The sequence below is a fragment of the Nomascus leucogenys genome, chromosome 21 (assembly GCF_006542625.1).
Source record: "Nomascus leucogenys isolate Asia chromosome 21, Asia_NLE_v1, whole genome shotgun sequence".
In the NCBI taxonomy this organism is placed as follows: Eukaryota; Metazoa; Chordata; class Mammalia; order Primates; family Hylobatidae; genus Nomascus; species Nomascus leucogenys.
In genome coordinates, this window is record NC_044401.1 from 76319063 (window position 1) to 76343952 (window position 24890).

Below are 24890 nucleotides of genomic sequence, written 5' to 3' on the forward strand. Positions count from 1 at the left end.
TCAAGGCAGGATTATCTCAGCAATATCTTAGGGCAGGCAGACCTTGCTTCCAGTTCTTACAGACTCGGTGAAACACAACCGGGGAATGCCTTTCTTGCTAACAACAGCCACTGTCCTTTCATTTGCTTACCTTTTCTAGGCAGCCTGCAGTCTAGAAAAAAACTCTCTTTACCCAAACACCTCATTGCCTCCTAAAACCTGAGGGAGGTGTTACTAAAGGACAGTACACTCGAAAAGAATGTTTGGTTCATTTTAGGCTGGTGTCATGCGTGCATGTGAAGAGTTGATGCTTTCGTTGGAAACTCAGGGAAAATGGGCTACAGAGCAGATGGAGTAAGTCGGGCCGCTGCCCAGCTCCTCCTGCGTCAGCCTTTCCCAGAAATCTATTATATGGTTTGAAGTGATGTATGTTATCGCAGCATTGGAGGTTATATGACTAGTGTACAAAGACACAATTCAAAGCCAAGTCTTAGTGGTTTTAAATTATCCATGCCCCATCTCTCTCCACTTGCACAGAAAATTGCAAGTTGATAGCTAGTGAAATCTGGTTGTGAGATTTTTTTTTTATCGAAGGGACCTAACTTTTAGCTCTGTGATACCCATAAGTATATGTTATATGTAATTCCCACGTTGGAGGTATCTTTCACATTACATGAGTGGATTCTTGATCCTGCTACAGGGCACCAGTTCAGGACAGAACCACTTATCTGGATTGAATAATGCATATCTATTTGCTGAGAGTGTTGTGTGTGCGTTTGTGGGTGGCTCTGGCTCATGTCTTGTCATTACCGGCCAGAGTCTTATCCCCTGGGTCTGGCTGATGAGGAACACGTAGAATGAAGTCTGGTCTCCAGTTTCTTAACGCCAAGGGAAAAGAGGACCAGCAGCTGTTTCTGTTTAATGGTGATTATCTTTGGGATTGTGAGTGTTTTGAAACTTTTTAACTCTTACTGCTTATCTGTAGTTTCTGATTTTTTCTACATTAGTTGTATATTGCTTTTTAAGGATAAGGAAGTAATAACTTTATAATAAGTATAATAAGGAGGAAAATGTTTTCCTCTTTTTTTTCTTATTAAGAATGAAAAGAGAGCTGGGCACGGTGACTCATGCCTGTAATACCAGCACTTTCGACGGCTGAGGCAGGAGGATTGCTTGAGCCCAGGAGTTCGAGACCAGCCTGGGTAACATGGTGAAACCTCATATCTACAACAAATACAAAAATTAACTCGGCATTGTGGCATGTGCCTTTAGTCCCAGCTTCTCAGGAGGCTGAGATGGGAGAATTACTTGAGCCCAGGAGGTCGAGGCTGCAGTGAGCCATGATCGCACCACTGCCCTCCAGCCTGGGTGACAGAGACAGACCCTGTCTCAAAAAAAATTTGTTCTTCTGCCTTTAGTGAGCTAGAGTTATGGAAGAATTTAAATACCTAGGATACATCTGTTATTTATCAAAAAGCAATGGAGAGCTTTGGGTTATTTTAGCCCTTGTTTTTAACAAAAGTGTGTTTTTCCCACCTCTGGCCTTGCCTGCCTTGGGCATAGCCATGTTGAATCCTATGTTGTGCATTCCTTATCAATCACTTGGTTTGTACTGGGGCTGAACCACTCTTTAAGCAGTCTGCCCCTTGTCCCTGTGCATGAAAGTGGCCTGAACCTGATCTAGCCATGGACTTGGGACAGAGGAGCCCACACCACAAGCGAGGTGGAAGTCAAGACAGATGGCAGGGCTGGCAACAAGAGACACTATTCTCATGTCTGGTGTAGTCTTGCCTGTCACCAGTGCCTTTTCACACCCCACTGGGTACCCAGCTGAGTGGCAGGAGGGCCTAGTGATGCAAGAGGTTAAGACATGGTGGCAAGGAAGGGCTGGCATAGATTCTTTGGGACAGTTTGAAAATGTACATTGCCCAGAGTTGCTGAGACCATCGAGTATATTGGTAAAACCCACACCTGTTTTTAAACCACACTCCAAGGTGCTCCTTTCTAACTAGGAGGCTACTACAGAAGAGTGGCCTTGAGCTGTGCTTGGAAGACCAGCTGCATCACAATCACCAGGCACACTGGTGAAAATGCACATTCCTGAGCCTGCCTCAGACCTATCCAATTAGAGTCACTGGGACATCCTACTATTCCCCATGCATCTCCATGTAATGTCTTGGCAACCAGATATATAGTTTCTCATGACTAGAATTGTTATTTATATAAGAGTTTCATGATTAGGAATTATTTATTTCTTAGAAGCCATTAATAGCCTCTATATTTTTTCTTCTTTCCATCTAGCAAATTACCAAGCACCTACTTCATATTTTGGCACATGCTAGAAATGACTTCGTGGAGTCTAGGAAATATGGTGGTTTTGGAACCTTGAGGACTTCAAGGCCATGAATGTGCCTGGAGTTTGGGGAGGAGGTTGAGCTTGGGAGAAGTTGGGCTTATAGTCTTCTTCTCCGCATCAACTTGGGCATTCCTGTGTTCTATTTTGAGTTGCCACTTATGAGTTCTTTTACAAAATATATTTTCCTCTTATTAAGAAAGGGGGGGGGAATAAAAGAAACAGAAAAGTAAAAAACAGGCTTAATGATGTTTGCAATCCCATTTGAATCTCAATTTCTACAGTTTGCTACTTGAACTTGTCAAAAATCATGTTCTAAAGGAAGATCCCTTTTTTGCCTTCATCCTATCACTTCTCACATGAAACAAGACCTGTGGTTCAGGGTTCAGTGTTGTAAATAACCTGTCAAAATCTCAAGGGTAAGTATTTCCGCCACCAACCCTGTCCCCAGTCTACTCATGATGAATCCTTTCATGTAACGGCAGGCAAGTTAATTGGTATAGATTGTTAGTCATTTTCCAAATGATAACGGTCACTGGTGCAGATGACCAAGCTACTTGGAGATAGTTAAAGAGAGGGCCTCCACCTGACAATACTGTGTATGCCATGGAAGGGCCGATTATGGCTTCTGAGATATGGAAGCCATGATTTAATGCTGCAACTTTGGAGTAGAGGATTTGCAGAGGTTGTTTTGGGGTAGAGGAGAATGCAGAATCTCCCCTCTCTGAATCATGGCTTATTCCTCAGAAACCTGTCATTCACAAACCCAATTATGTGCAGGTAGAATGTCAACTCTGACAGAATGAAACCAATGCACCCTTTGTATTTTTTTTTTTTTAACGAAATCCTACTTTACTAGCAGGTTCTATTTTCATAAATGTCTATTTTTTTTTAAAAAAAAAAGCCAAATCATATATTTCCCCACACACTTCTGAATATGTTTCATTCAGGTTAAAAGCTTTAATCAGTGTGTTGAAAGAGAGCTGTTGGGTGTTGCTGTGTGCATTTTGCCAAAGGGGGAGAGATGCAGGAATGAAGAGAAATCCTCTTAGCATTACTTCTGACCCTCTGCCCCCGTCTGAGAGTCTGGGCTTGGGTTCCCAATTTATAGATGGAGGTTATTAAATTAGCCATTATCAAAGGTTGTCATGGAATCACTCAAAGGTTGAAAATTCTTTACAAAGAAAAATGTCTTGCCATGGGAGTGCCAGTTAATTATAAATGAGAAGTGGAAGGCAGGCAGCTAGCATGGAAAACAGATAAGGTCCTTGTGGCTTTGCATTACTATTTAGGGTTTTGGGTTTTTTTTTTTCCTTTTCTTCCCCCCTCCTTGGTTTTGCTTTTGTGCGTGTGTGAGGTTTTGTTGTTGTTGTTGTTGTTGCTGCTGCTGTTGTTGTTCAGAAGCAAAAGGGTATTCTGTGGTTGGAATCAGATAGATTTTCTATAAGTAACTTTTTGGTTCAGTGGTCAGATAGAGCCTAGTTTGAGTCCGTGTTCTGCTCACTATTTAGGGTTGATCAACTGCTCTGAATAGTTCAGTTGCTTAACTGCTTACAAGCCTCTTAACCACTCTGGGCCTTTGTTTTCTTCTGTGGGAGGTGGAGATAATATTTTCTTTCCTGGGAGGACTGATGGAAGAGTCTGGGATCTTATATGTAAGGTATAAAGCAACTCAAATGCCAGGCATATGGCTCGGTGTATGTCCCCTCCCCATCCTGACCTCCCATATCCTCCTTCTTTCTGGTTTTCAGTAGCACTTGCTGCCTTTAATATATTTTGTGACTGAATGGCTTGTTATGTGTATTGTATGTTTCTCCCCTCTGAGAACGTAGGCCAAGAGGGCAGGGATCTTTGTCTTGGTTGGGTACCCAAGTACCTGGAGCAGGCCTTGGTACATGGTAAGTGCTTGATAGTTATTTGGGTTTTTGTTGTTGTTGTTTTGTTTTGTTTTTGTTTTAGAGTGTGTGTGTGTGTGTGTGTGTGTGTGTGTGTGTGTGTGTGTGCTCTGTGTGGGTGATGATGCAATCTGGCTCGCTGCAACCTCCTGGTTCAGCTCTGGTCCACCCTGAGTGGCTACAGTGCCCCATGGCTGATTTTTTTTTTTTTTTTTGTATTTTGGGAGACCTGGTTTCACCATTTGGCCAGGCTGATCTCGAACTCCTGGCCTCAAGTGATCCATCCACCTCGAGTTATTTGTTAAATGACCACATAGGGCCTCAGCCCTCCCCATCTTCTCTTTTCTGTTTATCTTTCTACTTGTTGATGCTCATTTTGGATCTGATTCTGCACTCCTCCTTTGTTTTCTTCTTATCTTTATTCCTTCTCCTGGAGCCTCAGTTCGTTAAATCATGTCCATCCAGCATTAGTGTGCTCTTCCCTGCATAATTAGTATGTGAATAAATGAGTTTAATTGGTGGATATTTTGGGACTGAATTTAGTAAAAGTTTTCTACATTTTGATGTTCAAGTATGACTTTCTAGTAAAAAGCGTTAGTCACCAAAGAGCTTAGTCAACTTACTTAAACACACTGAAACTTGTTTTTCCTTAAGTCATAAACTGGCATAAAAATTTCTTGCAGAAATAAACTGACTGTTTCCCAACAGACCTGACCATTGTGCAGTAGCTGATTAATTAAAGAGTTACTGTTCAAATGAGCTCTGACTATTTTTAAAAGCAACAACCAGGGTTTGGATAGAACTTCTTTGAGTTTGGAGATGCCAACCAGATCCAAGGTGTGCATTCCGTCTGTGTATATTTCTGATCTGATGAGAAGCAGAAAATGGGGGAATCTGACAAGCCAAAATCAGTTTGGTTAGACTAAACTGATTTTGTTTCTTCAAGTACATTTTTATGTCGAAATTCAGGCACAACACATTGATAGAAAAAAGACATAAAATAACTAATCATCTTGATAGGTGCAGAAAATGCATTTGACAAACTCCAACACCCTTTTGTGGTAAAAACAACAAACTAGCATAGAAGAGAACTTCCTCTACTTAAGAAAGGGCATCTACAAATAACTCCTGGCTAACATAATACTTAATGCTGAAAGACCGGTGCTTTCCCTTAAGATCAAGAACACGACAAAGATGTCCACCTTTGCTACTTCTGTTGAACATTGTACTGGAGGTTCTAACCAGGGCAATAAGACATGAGAGAGAAATAAAAGACGTCAGATTGAAAAGGAAAAAGTAAAACTCTCTATTTGCACATGATATGGTCTTATATATAGAAAATTCTAAAGAATACACACACACACACACACACACACACACACACACAAGTACCTAAACTAATACAACTAATAATTTTAGCAAGATTGTATGATTTAACATCAATATAAAAATTGTTTATGTTTCTATACAATAACTATCTGAAAGTGAAGTTGAGAACAATTCTAATTACAATAGCATCAAAAAGAATAAAATACTTAAGAATAAACTCAAAAGAAGTGCAAGCCTTGTGCCTAAAAACCACAAAATATCATTGAAAGAAATTAGATTGAAATAAATGGAAAGGTAGCCTGTGTTCATGGATTGGCAGACTTAATATCATTAAAATGGCAATACTCTTCAAATTAATAAATTGATCTACAAAGTCAGTGTATCTCTATCAAAACTCTAGCTGGCTTTTTTTTTGCACAAATTGACAAACTAATCCTGAAATCCATATTTTATGAATGCAAATGCAAGGGATGAAGAAGAGCCAAAACAGTTTTCTAAGAGAAGAACAAAAATTGCATGACTCATATATACTTCATGATTTTAAAACTTACCGCAGAACTGCAGTCATCCAGACAGTGTGGTACTGGCACAAGGATAGACATACAGACCACTGGAATAGAACCGAGTGTCCAGAATAAACTCTTACAGCTATGGTCAGTTGATTTTTTGACAAGGGTACCAAGGCAATTCAATGAGGAAAGATTATTCTTTTCAATAAATAGTGCTGAAAGAACTGGATAGCCACATGAGAATGAAGGTGGACTCCTACTTAGTGCCATATACAAAAATTAACTCAAAATGACCATAGACCTAAATGTAAGAGCCAAAACCATACATCTCTTAAATTAAAATGTAAGAATACATCTTTATGACCAGAGTTATGCAATGGCTTCTTAGAAATGATTAAAAAACAAAAGCAACAGCAATAACAAAAAAATTAGACTTCATCGAAATTAAAAACTTTTGTGCTCAACAGATGTCATCAAGAAAGTGAAAAGACAGTCCACAAAATGGAAGAAAAAATGTTCCTATCATATATCTAATAAAGGACTTGTATCCAGAAAATATGTGAAGAACGCTTATAACTCAACAATTAGAACACAAGCCAATGAAAAAAATGGTCTAAGGATTTGTATAGACATGTCTCTATTCTAAGAAGATACATAACAAGCACATAAAAAGATACTCAACATCATTAGCCATTAGGGAAATGCAAATCAAAACCACAATTAAATACTGCTTTATACCCACTATAGTAGCTACAATAAAAGAAGACAGACAATAACAAATGTGACAAGAATGTGGAGAAAATGGAACGCTCATTCATCAATGGTGGGAATGTACGAAGGTGCAGATATTTTGGAAAACAATTTGGGAGTTCCTCAAAATGTTAAATCTAAAGTTGCCACATGACCTAGCAATTTCATTTCTAGGAATATACCCAAAAGAATTAAAAAACTTTGGCCAGGCGTGGTGGCTCACGCCTGTAATCCTAGCACTTTGGGAGGCCAAGGTGGGCGGATCACGAGGTCAGGAGATCAAGACCATCCTGGCTAATACGGTGAAACCTGGTCTCTACTAAAAATACAAAAAATTAGCCAGGCATGGTGGCAGGCACCTGTAGTCCCAGCTACTCAGGAGACTGAGGCATGAGAATGGCATGAACCCAGGAGGTGGAGCTTGCAGTGAGCCGAGATCACGCCACTGCACTCCAGTCTGGGTGACAGAGCGAGACTCCATCTCAAAAAAAAAAAAATTAAAAACATATATCTGACTGAGGGCAGTGGCTCACGCCTGTAATCCCAGCACTTTGGGAGGCCGATGCGGGTGGATCATGAGGTCAGGAGTTCAAGACCAGCCTGGCCAACATGGTGAAACCCCGTCTCTACTAAAAATACAAAAATTAGCTGGGTGTGATGGTGCGTGCCTGTAGTCCCAGCTACTCAGGAGGCTGAGGCAGGAGAAGTGCTTGAACCTGGGAGGCCAGAGGTTGCAGTGAGCTGAGATGGTGCCACTGCACTCCAGCCTGGGTGACAGAGGAAGACTCTGTCTCAAAAAAAAAAAAAAAAGCCAGGCGTGGTGGCATGCACCTGTGTGGTCCCAGCTACTTGGGAGGCTAAGACAGGAGGATCGCTTGAACCCAGGAGGTCAAGGCTGCAGTGAGCCATGATTGCATCACTGCACTCCATCCTGGGAAACAATGAGTACCTGTCTCAATAAACAAAACAAAACAAATATCCACACAAAAAATTATACATAAGTAATCAGAGCATCATTATTCATAAAAGCCATAGGTGAAAATAGTCCAAATGTCCACAACTGATCAATGAAAATGTGGTATATCTATACAATGGCATATTATTCAACAATAAAAGGGAATGAAGGATTGATACATGCTATAACTTGGATTAACCTTGAAAAGTCATTCTGGGTGAAAGAAGCCAACTTCAAAAGAACCACATATTGTATGATTGCATTTATATGAAATGTCCAAAAGAGGCAAAACCATAGAGACAGAAAATAGATTAGTGGTTGTCAGAGCCTGGGGGCAGAGGGATATGGGAAATAACTGCCAATGCTCCTGGGGTGTCTTTTGGGGGGGGATGAAAATTAGTGATGATTCACAGCTCTGAATGTATTAAGAGTCCATGAATTGTACACTTTGAAATGGTGAGTTTTATGGTATGTACATTGTATCTTCACAAAGCTGTTATCAGAACCTTCAGGCACATCTGGGGATTAAAATTCTGGGCTCTTTTATCACCTTTATAAGGTGCTACTGAAACTGATACTTTTAAAAAGAGTGAACATGGAATAACTTATTTCCTTAAAATTTTCCTCCTCTATTCTTTTTTTTTTCTCTTTTTATTTTATTGGTGGAAGCTAGAAATGCTTTTGTGTTGCTGACATCAACATATTTATTGCTTCATCATTTCTGTAGCTATGGATAAGAGAACAGATGGTAACCTTAAAAGAGAAATGTTCAGTTTGGGAGATCTTTATCTTTGGCTGCTACCTTTTGAAATAATTCACATGCATGATCTTCTTGTATATAAAAAACCCCACCAACATAGGGAAAATTTGGGTTTCTAATTAGAATTCCAAACCTACAGGGATCTTTAATGGAGGTGAAATTGTCTTTCCTATGAGATCTTAGGGCCAGATACGTTTCATGAGAAAAAATATGTATGTTTGCTCTTCTTCTTAAAGAACATTTTACCTGCATTTTTAAAACCATTTTCTCCATTTTCCAGGGCTTAGGAACTTTTTATAAAAGCAGTATGTTGTCAGTATTTGTTAAATCTACAAGTAACATTTCTGGTCAACGTATGTTTTATGTATATTTAATTGCTATTACAGTCAAGGAAATTGTGGTCATGGGCCATATCCAGTGGTCTACTTAGTAAAATAAAAACTACATTACCATTCCTCTTGGGGTATTGATTTAGAAGAGAAGGCTGGGGTCCACATGTAAACACCCTTAGCATGCTTACCTGGTGGCCTCTGACCTTTCATGCTGTTTTCACATGCGTGTACCACGCCCTCTGCAAAGACAGGCATGTTCTGAAACACTGCTCGCGATGCCTTTGCCTGATGCCCATTGCCAAGGAATGTGTTTATGGTTTGGGATCCAAGGGCTAGTGACTGGTAGGCTCTTGGGAAAAAAAAAAAAAGAAAAGGTTTTTTCTTCTTTCTCATCTTCTACCTTTACTGCCTGCAGGAAGATCTGTCTGCACTGCAAGTGTCCCCAGGAGGAGCACATGGTGACAGTGATGCCACTGGAGATGGAGAAGACCATCAGCAAACTCATGTTTGACTTTCAAAGAAACTCGACCTCAGATGATGACTCAGGCTGTGCTTTGGAAGAGTATGCCTGGGTCCCGCCGGGTCTGAAGCCTGAACAGGTACCATTCTGGATGGGAGCGTGCTGGTGGTTTGGGTGTTTCACTTTGTCTTACTGGTCCTTCCTCATTCCAGTTCTGTAGGAAGAGTAGACTTTGCTGATTCAGAGAAGTGGTAGGGCTAAATATGTTGAAGATGCCAGGGGCCCCAGTGGAAAATGAGGAAGGGAAATGAAATTGAGCCAGGAGTGATCCGTTGCTAATTCATTCTGTATTGTCATTATTAACTGTTACCAGGATTGTCTAGAAACGTCTCAGAGGTGTACCACATTTTTCTCAGTGACATACGGCCTCTTGTATTTCTCGGTACTTAAAATTTTCTCCTCCACCAGCCCCATGTGATTTAAGAAGCTATTTTATAAGCTGGGTATTTTCATGATGTTTCCTGTGAGAATCTGAAGTGCCAGAATCTGAAGTGTTTGACCACTGTCGACTTCCTCTGACACATAAAATTTCTTTCTCAGGACATCTTCTCTATGTCTGACAAAAACGTTTTAAAGTTTAAACAGCCCTTGAAATTTTTTTTTTGTTTTATTTATTTATTTATTTATTTATTTGAGATGGACTCTCGCTCTGTCACCCAGACTGGAGTACAGTGGCACGATCTTGGCTCACTGCAAACTCTGCCTCCCGGGTTCACGCCATTCTCCTGCCTCAGCCTCCCGAGTAGCTGGGACTACAGGCACCTGCCACCACGCTCAGCTAATTTTTTTTGTATTTTTAGTAGAGATGGGGTTTCACCATGTTAGCCAGGACGGTCTCGATCTCCTGGCCTCATGATCCACCCGTGTTGGCCTCCCAAAGTGCTGGTATTACAGGCGTGAGCCACCACACCCGGCCGTCAGCCCTTGAAATTTTAACTTGGAAACTTTAGGTGTGATAATGCTTTTAGGGAAAATCTTTTTTTTTTTTTTTTAGCTTTTTTTTTTTAACTTTATTTTCAGTTCATGGGTACATGTGCAAGTTTGTCACACAGGTAGACTGGTGTCATGGGAGTTTGTTGCACAGATCATTTCATCACCCAGATATTAAGCCTAGTACCCATTAGTTATTTTTCCTGACCCTCTCCCTCCTCCCAGCCTTCACTCTCTGATAGGGCCCAGTGTGTGTTGTTCCCCACTACGTGTCCACGTGTTCTCATCATTTAGCTCCCACTGCATGAGAACATGCAGTATTTGGTTTTGTTTCTCCATTAGTTTGCTAAGGGTAATGGCCTCCAACTCTATGCATGTTCCTCCAAAGGATATGATATTGTACTTTTTTATGGCTGCATAGTATTCCATTGTGTATATGATTCTAATAGCTAGACTCTACAAGGAACTTAAACAAATTTACAAGAAAAACCAAACAACCCCATTAAAAAGCGGGCAAAGGACATGAACAGTTACTTAAAGGAACGCTTATACATTGCTGGTGGGAGCATAAATGAGTTCAGCCATTGTGGAAGACAGTGTGACAATTCCTCAAAGACCTAAAAACATTAATACCATTTGACCCAGCAATCCCATTACTGGTTATATACCTAAAGGAATATAAATCATTCTATTATAAAGACACATGCACACGTATGTTCATTGCAGCACTATTCATAATAGTAAAGACGTGGTATGAACCTAAATGCCCATCAATGATAGACTGGAGAGAGAAAATTATTTATAATAAAGGAGAACCCAAGAATTCACCCATGACTTAAGAGTAGTGATACTAATATAAACTCACTAATTAGCCATAGCTCATTTTCTTCTAATTTTGAAGTTGCAAATTGGCAGATGAAATCAGGGACACAGGTAGGATTTGTTTAGCCAGCAGGGTATTGTTTTAAAATTTAATTAGCTACTAATACTTCAAAATTAGAGATTTTTTCATGTAAAAGTTTATGTCTTGAAATTTTGAAGATCTGGAATCTCATTCCTGTAAGGATATAATTGGTTGGAGTTGATTGATGGCCATTCCTTTTAGACAAAACAAAACTTGGTTATAGCAAATCATTCCCGTCTCTACAAAGTCCTTTTTATTCTTTTGTGTTACCTTCCTGAAACCTACAGGCACTTCCATTTTGTGATCTCTGTTCTAATTCTTACGACAGGGGAGAAAATGTCTTAGAATAGAAACACTTCCAGAAAATAATCTCCATGAGAATTGAAGGCAATTCTCTGTTGGATTATTAACAGGAAGAAATGAGTGCTTTCTCCCAGTTTGTGAGTTGAGGTTATATCTTCTGTTTTAGTAAAGATTTTAATATTAAATAATTAGTTTAAGAAGAATGAGAGTGTTTGATTGAGTTTGTTTAGACACTCAGAGAGGTAGTGGCTGACTGCATAACTTTGTTTGACATTGCCCTTCTACCACCAGTACTTGAACAGTGTGTTTTCATACCTAGATACACCTGGGAGCTTGTTTCATTTTCTTGCTAACCTTATTTCCAACAACTTCTGCTTTAAGCAGCCCATCTTTCTTTTGTTTACCTGAAGGATGTTGCTGCTTGCTAAATTGGGCTCTGAATTTTCCAGAGTTAAGCTTTTGTCAGTTTCCTGCTTAAACAGAGTTTTCTCTAAGATCATTAAATGTCATTCTATGAAATGCAGATTCAGAGAAAACTTTCTACTCATATTGACCCAAGAAAAAAGACAATTGCAGAGGTAGGGTTTTGATTAAATTTATGATTTCAAAAGTGAGTGCTAATGGTATTTTTGGAGGTCCCTTGACTCATCCAAAATGAATCTTTGGGAAGCATAAATCTGAAATTTCTTCGATTTGTTTTGAAAGAAAATGATTAGTGCCATTGAACAAGTGGTTTGAATTAAGTACTATCTCTAATAATTCTGTTATTCTTTGGATGGTTTTCCCTATTTCCTACACCTACTCAAATCTTTATGACACGAATGATTAGAAAAGGAAATAGCTCTGCAGAGAGAGAAAATCTTCTCAAGTTATTTTAAGAATTCTATAGCACCTAATAAAATATGCATGTATATTAATGGTGTTTGAAGGGGTCATACTGCATGTAAGAAATGGGCTTCAAATTTTTAAATTGGAAGATCTTTTAAAGTCTATTACGTATAGCACTGTTTTTGAATTTAAAGGTTTTTTTTTTTTAGAAAGCTGTATGCTGTAAGAAAAAATTGAGTTCCTAAATGCCCTTCACTAATAAAAATTCTGATGTTTAATATCATATTAGCTGTCTGAGAAAGTCTATTTTTATATCAAGAGAAATTATAGTGAGCGTAAAAATGCTTTGTCCTGGAGGCAAAAATATTAAAGACTAGTTAGGGTTGAGAGTAATGTACTTTTATTTTTGTTAGAAACCTTTCATTTCACTCCCAGGTCATAGGTTGGTAATATCCCTTCAGGTGATACTCTTTATTGTTTTATTTCTCCTGAGAAATGCCTTCAATTGAATAAAATGCAAACGAAAGTCCCCTCCCTTTTAGGGAAGTGTTCTTGAATATGGGCATTTAATTTCATAAAAATTCGCTAGCTGTAAAACCCAACCTTTTAAAAATAGTGGGAAAATAATAAATATAACAGATGATGCCAGAACAGAAAGGCATTTATCTTGTGATCTCTAATGACTGAACTGAAAACTAATCAGAGAAGTTGTTCAGATCCTTTGCCTCTGCTCACTCCAAATAAGGTGTTTAATGGTAGCAGAACAGAGGGCTGGAATCTGCCCCTAGTTGACCATCTGAAGTCTTTTTTTATTTTTTTTAATTTTTATTTTTTAAGAGACAGGGTTTTGCTGCCACCCAGGCTGGAGTGCAGTGGTACGATCATAGCTCACTGCAACCTTGAACTCCTGGGCTCAAGGGAATCCTCTTGCCTCAGTCCTAAGTAGCTGGGACTTCAGGCACATGCTGCCACAGCCAGCTAATTTTTGTATTTTTTATACAGAAGGGGGGGTCTCACTATGTTGCCCAGGCTGGTCTTGAACTCCTGACCTCAAGCAGTTCTCCCGAAGTGCTGAGATAACAGGATGGGCCACCACGCCTGGTCTGAAGACATTCTTAAGGCTTCAATTTCATTTCAAACTCAAACAGTGAATAGTGTATACTCTATCTCTTTGAGGTGCTAGGATGATACATTTACAGTAGATAATATTAAAATAAGAACTTAGAAAATAATTAACAAGCTATAAGAAGGGCAAATGGTGAAGAGGATTTCTCAGCCTCAGCACTATTGACATTTTGGACAGGATAATTCTTTTCTGTGGTGACTGTCCTCTGCATTGTGTAGGATGCTTAGCAGCATCCCTGGCCTCTACCCACTAGATACCAAAAGCACTTCCCATTTGAGGCAACCAAACATGTCTCCAGACATTACCCAATGTTCCTGGGGAATAGGAGAACCACTGGGTGAAAGTGATGTTAAACACTGGAGGATATCTCAGCAGAATTCTGGCCCAATCAAGACAAAAAAGGATGACTCAATTTAGCAAGTATTTATTGAGCACCTACCATGCTCTGGTTCCAGCTTAGAACAGTTGCTGCCTTGTAATATGGTCGAATATTCAGCAGAGTGAGTAAGTGGGGATCCCACGCTGCTTGAGGAGATCCCTGAGGCAGATCCTGCCATCTTCACTAAATCAAAATGAGAACTGGAACTGCATGACCAGCTGGCCGTGGAGAGTCACCTTTTTGTTCTCTAAACCAAAAATAACTTTTTCATCTTTTATAAAAGGAAGACTTGTTCATTAAAAAAGAAAAAGAAAAAATGTGAGACATCCAGGAAAGCAAATGAAAATCACTCATAATTCCACCAACCAAGGAAAATTGTGTTTCAACCTTTTTGCCTGTGTATTAGTCTGTTTTCACACTACTGATAAAGACATACCCAAGAATAGACAATTTACAAAAGAAAGAGGTTTAACTGGACTTACAGTTCCACATGGCTGGGGAGGCCTCACAATGATGGCAGAAAGCAAGGAGGAACAAGTCATGTCTTACATGGATGGCAGCAAGCAAAGAGAGCTTGTGCAGGAAAACTCTCCCTTATAGTAACCATCAGATCTCGTGAGACTTACTATCACAAGGCCATCATGGGAAAGACCTGCCCCAATGATTCAGTTACCTCCCACTGCGTACCTCCCACAACACATGGGAATTCAAGATGAGATTTGGGTGGGGACACAGCCAAACCATATCAACCTGTATATTCAAGTTTCTATGTGTGTAGAAGTATATTTCTGCTTTGATTTGGACAAAAACGTGATGATGCTCTCCACTTATCCTGAGCTGTCTTTTCTAGGCCATATATTGTGAACATTTTTCTGCATCAGTATATTTTGATCTGGATTATCCTTTGTAATGGTTTGATAGTTTTCTGTTGGTAGGTTGTAACCTGGAGTGATACCACTACCCCTAGAGGGCATTTGGAAATGTATGTTTGGGAGAGGGCAGTTACTGTCTAAATGGCTAGAGGACTCCACTAGCCTATGCATGGGGCCTTGAGATGCTAAGCATCCCAAAAAGTACCAGATGATCCTGCGCAAAGGAGAATGGACCCATCCCAAATGCCAAGAGTACCATCATTGAGCACCATGGAGCTGAGGGTTTAGTTTTGACCACTTGCATTTATTGGTGGCTTTCCTCTATATTACAAGACAGCAGCAGCTAACTTTATGCATTTTATGCATGTGCCTGCTCCTCTCCATAAGCTTAATTTCTGGAGGTGTAGTGGTCATGTGTAAGCTTCTCTAAGGTTTTAGATTCATGATGCTACACTACCCTCCAGGAAGGTCATAACTGTTATGTCCTGTGGGTGGATAGTTTTCATTGGATACATGTGGATTTTATATTAGTTCTCCTCCTTGCTGCTCCATGAAACTCTGAAGAGGCCATCAGATTGCTTCTCCTGAGTAGATGACTTTTTCATTGATGTTTTGGATACTCCCAAGTGTTCATGGAGGGTTCTCAAATATGAATATCTCCAAAGGTTAGTAATTTTACCTTGACCATAACTATGTTTTAGCACAGAATAAGTTGCAATTCGATTCATCATCCAGAACACTCAACTTTCACTTCAAACTGTCTCAGGAAGGATGAAGAGTAGATGCCAAGTGTGATTGCCTAGTTTTTGGCTTTCCAAAGCATTGTCTCATAAGTGGTAAAATAGAATGTCCAGTACTACCCAGAGACAGGGGTATGAATTAGTTGGATTTGAGCCCTGTAAAGCTGTAAAATATCTCTTTTGGGAGTGTGTAAAATTCTTTATTTGGCTTTCATTTTAGTGACTATTACTCATCCATCAGGTGTCAGATTAAATGTATCTCCTCAAAGAACTACTTTGGCTAGCCCCTAACACAAGATTAGGTTCTCAGTTACATGCTTTGTAGCAAACCCAGCAATTTTTGTTATTAACACTTAGAAAACTTGTAATTAGATACTTATTGGTATAGTTATTTATTTAATGTTTGGCTTCCCTACTTTCCTTTAAGGTCCAGGAGGGCAGGAATCTTGCATGCTTTGTTGTTTAGGAATCCTCCCAGCACCTGGCACAGTGCCTGACACATGGCCAGCACCCAGCAAACATTTGTTAAGAGATAGGCCGACGACAGGGGTCCTCTGTAGAAGCAGAAATGTTCAGGTCGCATCACACTGAAGAGATAAAAGCCTGTGGCATTATTTTCAACATAAAGGATTATTCCATATCAATTATTTCTGTTCCCTCAGCTGCTCCTAAAGATTTGTATTCTAAGCAGATTCCCCTAACCATCCCAACTGCTTCAGAGTTTGCTTAGGTTGTGAAAGGCCAGAGAGGGTGACATCTTGCCAAGGGCTGCACTTAGCAAACCTGAGGCAGCTCCACCAGCTCCAAGTCTCTGGGTCTAGAGCAGGGTGGAAGGAGCAGTGGGTCTGGCAGAAGCCCACTGTGTATCCAAACCCAGGCACCATTTATGTCCCAATCCGAATCTCAGGAGCCCAGTGGGAGCCATGGCATGAGGAGGAAACAGCATGGTCCAGCGGGAAGAGCCTTGCTGCTGGAATCAGGCAAATCTCTCTACTACTCCACCACTTTCTGACCACAGTAAAGTTGTTAAATCTCTGGGACCCTCAGTTTCCTCTTGATGAAGATGACAATGATGATGGAAAAGTTATTAAACTCTCATTGAACACTTGCTATGGACCCACCATCCTTTTTAACACTTTGCTTGCGTTATCTCGTTTAATACTCAACCGACCTTATTTAGTCATTACTCTTCCTGTCTTCACTGTAGGGTGAGTAAAGCAAGGCTCAGAGAAGTTAAATAACTTGCCCAAGATCACACAGCTAGTGAGTAGCAGAGACAGGTACAATCTCAGACAACCTGACTTTGGAGCCAGTACTATTAGACCTGGAGATCACAGGGCTGATCTGGCCACGGATGAGAGAGTGCTTATAATGCTCCTGGCCCTCTGTCTTTACATAGAAGTTGCTCAATATGTCAGTTGTTTCCTTCCCACCTTTCTTGTGAAATAGTATAGTGTGTGACTAACTAATGACTATTGCCCTGAGCCAGCTCAAAGAGGAGCAGAAGGAACGTTTGGCTTCCGGGAAAGAGGAAGGTTACATGGAGATGGAGAAGGCGGGTTAAGCATAGGGTTTGTAGGAATCCTAGAGTCCTTCTCAGCCTTCTCAAAAGGTTTTCATAAAGTAATTTTGAATTCTGCCAATATAGGAACCTTTCTGTTTCCCAGGCCTTCTGCTGCAGGATTGTTATAAAGATAAAAGTTTGTCCCAGTGAAGTTCTCTGGCTCTGTGGAGCCTGAAGAAGTTATTCAGGGCCCCAGATGGAGCCTTTTGATTCTGAAATCTCTAATGCCCCAAGCAGGCTTTGGGACTATCTGCTGAAGTACTGAGCTCTGCCACCCACCTTCCTTGGTGCCTGAGATCTCCTGTAACATCACAGTCCTCAGACCTGGGAGGAATGAGTCCTTGGGGAATTTTCTGTAGGCTTCTCAGAGTGCAAAGGGAGTCTTCCCACAAACAATATTCTACACTTCTCCCTTAGGGGATCAACAGGTCAGCAGGGGCTCCTTGATTTGGCCTCTGTGCCAGTTGGAACCTTGTTAGTACCTGTCTCTAGTGGTTTGGCTATGGGCTTCTTGGCAGCATTCCGATTGATTTTCCCTGTGAGAGTCCAAGGAATGAATGAGAGAGCATGCTAGAAAATTGGGTGAAAAGGAAATTACCATTGGGCTTTTTTTGTTTACTCATTCACCTATTTAAGGATATTTATTTTACGCCTACTGTGTGTCAGGCAGTGTTCTGGGCACTGGGGACAAAACAATAAACAAGAGACTTAAGGTTTCTGCTGCACTGCAGTTATGTGAAGAGTAAAGAAAATAATTAGAAAACAAATAAATAAGATAATTTCAGGTTGTGATTTTTTTAGAAAAACATAGTGATATTAAGAATAGGGATGTAAATATTTAGAAAACTCTTACATGTGTCAGATATTTTCCTGGGTGCTTTACAAGTTGCTTCTCACGTAATGAATCCTATAAAAACAAAACAAAACAAAAATAAACAGCTTCTGAGATCATTGATGTGAAGCAGGGTGCTGGGGGGATTGGCTGATTTAGCCCGATGGGTCAGGTCCAGCATCTCTGGGGAGGCAGTATTTGAGCTGCTACTGAAGAAGCCTACTATGCAGAGATCTCATTTGTTACAGAAGTTAATGTATTCATTTGAGTGAAACTCAGAAGTGAAATAAAATCAGTACCAACTTTGTGCACAAAGAATTTGGGGAGAATGTTGGAAGACTGGGGAGAAATGAATGGAGCCGATGCAGTGCTCAGTGCTTGCCAAGACATCCCTGGACATGAAGGCAGGACAGTCCTACTACCTTGCTTGCCCCTGGGAAATTGCAGGCGCTTGATCATCCATCCCCTTGATGTTTCTGCCCCAAGTGCAGATAGGGCAACAGAGAGCCCCCATTTGACTACAGAGGTAACATCTTCCATATGTTAAATTCATAGCTAGTACTCTACTTACATTTATTTATGTCCGTACTACCTTCCAAAATGTGAGTCTGTTAGAGACGGACATTGTCTTATTCACCACTCTATGCTCAGTACCAAAAATAATGCTAGGCACATACTAGCCATTTAATAAACAGGGTTTGCATGAATAAACAATCCCATTTAATCCTTGGTACAAAATCTTCTATTTCTCCGTTGAAATCATTGAGGCTCACAGGATCAGAAACTTGACCAAGATGCCACAGTCAGCGAGGGACAAAGACGGGACTTAAACTGGCCATTTGTCTGATTCCGGTGCCGTGTAGGCTCTTCCTTCTCCACCCTTTCCTCATGCACAGTAAAGAGCGTGCACATTGCTCCACTCGGGGAATCAGATCCAAGAGAGCAGACTTGGTGTGAGTTGGAGGAGGGGAGCAGCATGAGTCACACAGGCTCTTTCATTCTTAGGGATGGGAAATTTCTCCTAATCTGAAGTTGACCTTGGTGACTAAGGAATTCATCTTTTCCCCACCTCCAGTTTCCCCAGCACTGCAGGAAGCAGCATGGCCTTGCTTCAAAGATTTGTTTCCCTATCGACAAATCTCTGTTTATCCTTATCTCACTCTCTTACCCTGGCTTTACTGTACTTCCTCCAGGGGCTCTCATGTTACTGGTACAGACAGCGTCACGTACCTGGGCACTCAGTGGTGACATTCATTCAGCAAATATTTATTGAGTGCCAACTATATGCCAAGTACTTTCCTAGGCACTAGGGGACAGCTGTGAATAGAAAAACAAGTACTTCTGCCTTTGTGGAGCTGACAGACAACTTAATAGCTGAATAACAAGACACATTCAGAGACTGATGTCTATTAACAAAGCAATAAGAAAGGGTGATATGATCTAGAGCAAGGAGTTGACAGGCTTTGTCTGTAAAGATCTAGATAGTAAATATAGGCTTCATGGATTATACATTCTCAGTGGCAAATACCCAACTCTGATGTTGTAATGTGAAAGCAGGCACGGACAATAGGTGAACAAATGGGCATGGCCATGTGACAATAAAACTTTACTTACAAAAACAGGAAGGGGGACTGATTTGAAACACAGACCCCTGATTTAGAGAATCTATCTACTTTATATTGGATGGCTAAGAAAAGTCTCTCTGCAGAAGTGACATTTGAGCTGGGTCGTTACATGGAATGATGGCTTGATTACCCAGATTTGGTCTGCCTCGTCTGGTGATTTTCAAAATGAGGTTCCCATGCCAGTAGCACTAGTATCACCTGGGAACATATTAAATGTAGACTCTTGGGACTTGCCCCAGACCAAATAAACCAGAACTCTGAAGATGGAGCCCAGCAATCTGTTTCAACAGAGCTTTTAGGTGTTTCTCGTGCATGACAAAGCTTGAGAGCCCTTACTGTTGGCTAATGGAAAAGCCACATTGCGAGGAATAGATGAGGCCACATCTTGACTCTGTCACTTAACTCTGTAACCTTGGGCATCTCGAGCATCAGTTTTCTTAGCTGTAACACAGGGATGCTTCTGCCCAAGTCTAAAGTAGCTAACAGAGAAGAGGTGATTCATCTTTGTAAGGATCCTAGGAGAAAGCCGACACAAAATAGGTCCTCAGCAAATGGTAGCTGTTGTCCTCATCAGAATCATTATTTGAATCTCCAAGACACTGAAGCAGATTTGCGTGCAGATACTGATGAAGGGTGTGCCCCAGAAGCTACCTGATCCCATTCCTGTCTTTTTGCCTTTGACTGGCATGCCCTGGATATCACCCAAATACAAGGCTGATTGTTAAAGGAAAACTCAAGATGCTTTTAAAAGTCTTTCACTGGCCCTGTTTCTTCAGCTCCCTTTCTGGCCTGTTAACCTAGAGCATGCGCTGATCCTTTTCACTGCAGGACCGTGAATTATACAGCTGTGACTCACCACCATCCGGCTGGGGCCACAGTGCCAGGCGTCCAGCTTTACCGTTAGCTTTCAGGCTACTGACGGTTTGCTCTTTTATGTGTGAAGCTATTTATACCAGGAGGGACAAAGGCTGGCAGATGCTGGGGGAAGGGAGAGAAGAATGACAAAATGGTTCATCTCCCAAGGTCTGCTGGGTGGTTTTGCCTTATAGGAAAGGAATGCACAATCTAATAGCCCTTCTAAAACCCCCATAAAAACCATCATTAGACTCACCAGCCATTTGCAGAGTGTTGTCTCTATTTCATTACTCCATCAGCACATGCTGAGATCAAAATGGAATTTCATGGTACAGGGAGATGCATGTCTCTCCAACTGAATTGGATTAAATTCCCCCTAAGCTGCATCTCCTAGTTAGCCTTCACTGTAACTCACCTCGGTGTTTTCAGTGCAGTTCGAGAGATGAGTTGGGAAGGGAGGGAAGAAGGGGGCAGGGCAGGAGGAGGCTTCAAAGCAGTCCACCTCACTCTTCTCGGGAAGCTAGTCACATGAAGAATGCTGTATTTATCTTGGCTCCAGAAATACACTGATGTCATCAGATGGCAATGGGAAATATGCCTGTGTGTGCAGCTTTCAATAAAACTGCGTTAATAAACTTGTTTTCAATGGAGCTCTCAGAGTTGGGACTAGAACCCGGGTTCCCAGGCTTTAGGGCCTCTGCCAGATGAAGTCAGCAGCAACATGGCCAGATTCCACCAGCAGGGACTTGTCAAGGCTCGCATGCAGATTATGAGGCCTGGAGAGGCCAAGGCTCATTTGCAAATACAGGAAGAGAGACCTGCAATTGGAGTTCTAGCTTTCAAGACAGATATCTCCAACCTTTACAGTAAATTCACTCTGGGGTCCTAAAGATTCAGACTTGACCCCTTACTTAGACTTCCTGCATAAATTCACAGCTGTACACCCTTTCTGCTGACTGGGCAGTCTACACTGTAGCCTGGTGTGAGAGTTGATGTAGTATCAAGATGATCTCCTCTGCCTTATGACGCAGGAGATATTTTGAGTAATTTCATGGGATGATTGGATTAATCCACCACCAAATCAGCAAGTAACTAACTTCCTTCCTCAGTCTATTTATCTGCCTGTGCATTCATTTATTCATTCATTTGTGCATTCAGCCATTTATTTGTTCAACAGTTGTTTATTAAGTACCCATATGTGCAAGCTGTTAGTATAGGTGTGATTTCAATATAGCAGTTTTCCAGGTCCAATCAAAAACTGGAGCTTTCCAACACCAGTCTTTATATGTTGCTTTAGGTGGCCTGGAGCCATACACAGGTAGATGTAGAAAGTGTCTCATGGAAGACCCATGCAGGCATCAGGCTTTGTGCTGGCCTCCGATAACTTCTGTCTTTTGAATACCTATCCTTCTGGGCTCATAAGTGTTTGAGAGTCTAAGCTTTGATGATAAATAGCTCTGTGTTCAAATTTGAGCTGTGCTGCTTTCCAACATTGGCCAAGTTAATTCACCTTCCCAAACTTTCATCTCATCTTCTGAAAAATAAGGATGTCAGTACTTAACTACAGCATTGGTGTGAGAATTAAATGAAACAATGCTTTAAACTTTTGGGGTTTTTAAAGTGGCTGCTGTTAGTTTTCTTTTCCATAGTCAAAAACTGGAAATAACTCAAAAGTCTATCCACAGGTAAATGGATAAACATATTGTATTATATCCATGTAGTATACTACTACTTTACAGGAAAAGTGAATGAACTGTTGATCTATGCAAAGTGAATCAGAGTCTGAGAATCATTATTCCAAATGAAAGAAGCCAGGCAAAATAGTACACACTATGTGATTTCATTTATATAAAACTCTAGAAAATACAAACTAATCTATAGTGACAGAAAGCAGATCAATGCTTACTTGGGGATGGGGAAATGAGAGGGAGGAACGACAGAAGGATCGAGGAGAGTTCTGGGGGTGATAGGTACATTTGCTATCTTGATTATGTTGATGCTTTCATGGGTATATACATATGTTGAAACTTACCAAATCGTATACTTACATGTGATTTATTATATGCTGATACCTCGATAAAGTGATTGAATAAATGAATGAATGAAGTTACTCTTTAGCAAACGGGAAGGCAAGCTTCCTCCCATGCCAGTGGTGGAGGCTTCCTAAGGTTTCGTCAATTGCCTCAGGAACTAGCTAAGTCTTTCGCCAAGCTTTTGTCAGAAAGAACTGCTCAGTATTAATCATGCACAATGAAAAGGAGATTTGGAGTAGAAACTCATCAACATCCAGATGGATGGCACGAGAAAATGAGTTCCACGGATTGGCTCATTTCATAATCTCTGAGCTCCCAAGGACAGTGCCTAACATGTAGTTGGCACTCAGTAAATAGTGGTGGTAGTTGTTATTGCTATGGCAATTATTAGAGTGGTACAAAAGTAATTGCTGTTTTTGCCATTACTTTTATCAGATAATCTAGCTTGGGGACTGACTTTTTCTAATTCTTAATTGGGAAGGCTGTCTTTTCCTAACTTACTGAAAGATACCAAAAATTCTAGCAGCAACCTAGGGGGGTCTGTAAACATTAACTTCCCTACAATCCTGGGGTCCTGAGAAACCTTTCTGACTCTTGCCAAAGGGTGTCAGGAAAAAAGAGGTGGTATCTCCATCCTCACTGGATCCGGGGTTTGGTGAGAGGGTAATAATTCCCTCAGGGTTGATGGTCAAAATTGTGAACACTTAATCTCTGTATGTTCCCAAGGACAATATCCAACATGTAGGCCCTAACATTTGGGCTTTTATTATAGTCTCCTTTCTCTTCCATCATTCTGTAAATTATTGCCAGAATCATAGCCTTAGAGAGGCAACCAGGGAAAAAAGCTGCAGTGCCAACCAAGTAAGTTTGCCAACCACTTGGCAATTCTATGTGTGTTCAGAGAGAAGGTCAAATGACATGGACAAATTTGAGGTTGGGCTTGAACATAGTTTTAAAACATCCATCTTCTTTTGTGCCCCATTGCTGTGTGGATAGTCAAGAATTCATCTGGATGGTGAATATGCCATGAGAAACAGCTCTTCTCGCCTGGAACAGTGACTCATACCTGTAATCCAAGCTACTTGGAGCCTGAGACAGGAGGATCACTTGAGTGATGGCTTGAGTCTAGGAGTTTGAAACCAGCCTGGGCAGCACAGCAAGATTACATCTCAAATTTTTTTTTTAAATCAGTCGGTCATTGGTGTGGGCCTGTAGCCCCAGCTATTCAGGAGGCTGAAGCTGGCAGATTGCTTGAGCTCAGGAGTTCAAGACTGCAGTGAGCTATAATAGCACCATTGCATTACAGCTGGGTGGCAAAGCAAGGCCCTGTGTCTTAAAAAAAGTAAAATAACTAACATAAGTAAAAGAAACAGTTCTGCTGAAATATGGTCAGTGGGGCCATTTACTGTGGTCTTTCTCAAGCACAGTAATTAAGAGCCATGGCTGTGGTATCAGACGCAGCTGGGACCTGATCCAGTTCTGCCACTGTCCAGCTATATTTATGATTGGAGCAAGTTGTTTTACCTTGTTGAGGTCATTCTTTCTCATCTATAAAATGAAGACAATAGTGTTTCCTGCCTTACAGAGCACTTAATCAGTACCTGGCATTTCAAGAAACGTATATCTTTCCAGACTAGAATGGCCAATTGTTTCGAAAACACTTTTCTTGGTAAGGCCTATCTGGGGAAACAAGACTGAGATCTAAGTCTGAAGTTCTTGTCCATAGATGTTGGGGGCAAGAATTACAGCATTCTAAGATATAAGCGAAACAAGACAGAACAGAAATTCTTAAGCCCAAACCTTGGATTTAATATTTAAGGAAACAGTCTCAGAGAACATACGTGACTTGCCCATTGTCACATAGGGCCAGTGCTTAGGGAGCAGTTAATATACCACTCTTCCCCTTCGACATTGGGGGAAATACCCAAGGAATGTAGACTGGGAAGATACACAGAAAAGAGAACATTCAAGTGCAGAAAAAGTCATGAATCAGAAAAGTTTGTTTTCAGCCAGTGATCAAGTGGCCTTGACCAAGTTTCTTTGCGTCTTCTAGCTTCTATTTCCCATTTGGAATGTAAAGATGTGAAATATTTTCTTTCCATTATAAAGTAAAAATAAACATGGCAATGTTTCCAAATTGTTAGAAGAAAGATGATAGAGTTCATGAACAGTGATTACTATTGCTATGATACACTCTATAGCTTTCATCATTTTTGCCTTTTTGGCCTATCAGTGCCTAACGAAGGCAACTTAAAATCTTTCTCTGTAATTATAGATTTGTTTTTCCTTATATTTCTGTTTTTGCTTTATGCATTTGAGGCTATGTTTTTAGGTGCCTACAAGTTATAGTATATAATATATAACATAACCTATGGTTATACTATAGTTTTGATAGATTATTCTTTTGTAACATTCCTTATACATAAATGTGTTATTTATTTTTAGTTTATTTTAACAGAAAATAACTTTTTAAAAGTTTATGAACAGCTACATAATATTTTTCAGGAATAGAAGTAG

The 24890-nt window shown here is 40.6% G+C and overlaps 1 protein-coding gene and 1 long non-coding RNA gene across 4 annotated transcripts in view; one reads left to right on the forward strand and one right to left on the reverse strand.

Annotated features, from left to right (window-relative positions):
- The window catches only part of PRICKLE2 (prickle planar cell polarity protein 2), a 351868-nt gene that overhangs the window by 237012 nt on the left and 89966 nt on the right, over positions 1-24890 (forward strand). For all 3 annotated transcript variants that reach the window (XM_030801631.1, XM_030801630.1, XM_003273662.3), the window contains exon 2: positions 9278-9461. In XM_030801631.1, coding sequence (XP_030657491.1) covers positions 9318-9461 — 144 coding nt within the window. In that variant the 5' untranslated portion in view covers positions 9278-9317. The remainder of the gene's footprint in view (positions 1-9277; positions 9462-24890) is intronic.
- Positions 6686-20815, reverse strand: LOC105738842. The gene is made up of 4 exons (XR_001114698.2): positions 20597-20815; positions 17882-17935; positions 13913-14035; positions 6686-9536 (listed from the first exon to the last, which is right to left on the reverse strand). It is a non-coding gene; the product is annotated as an uncharacterized LOC105738842 (long non-coding RNA).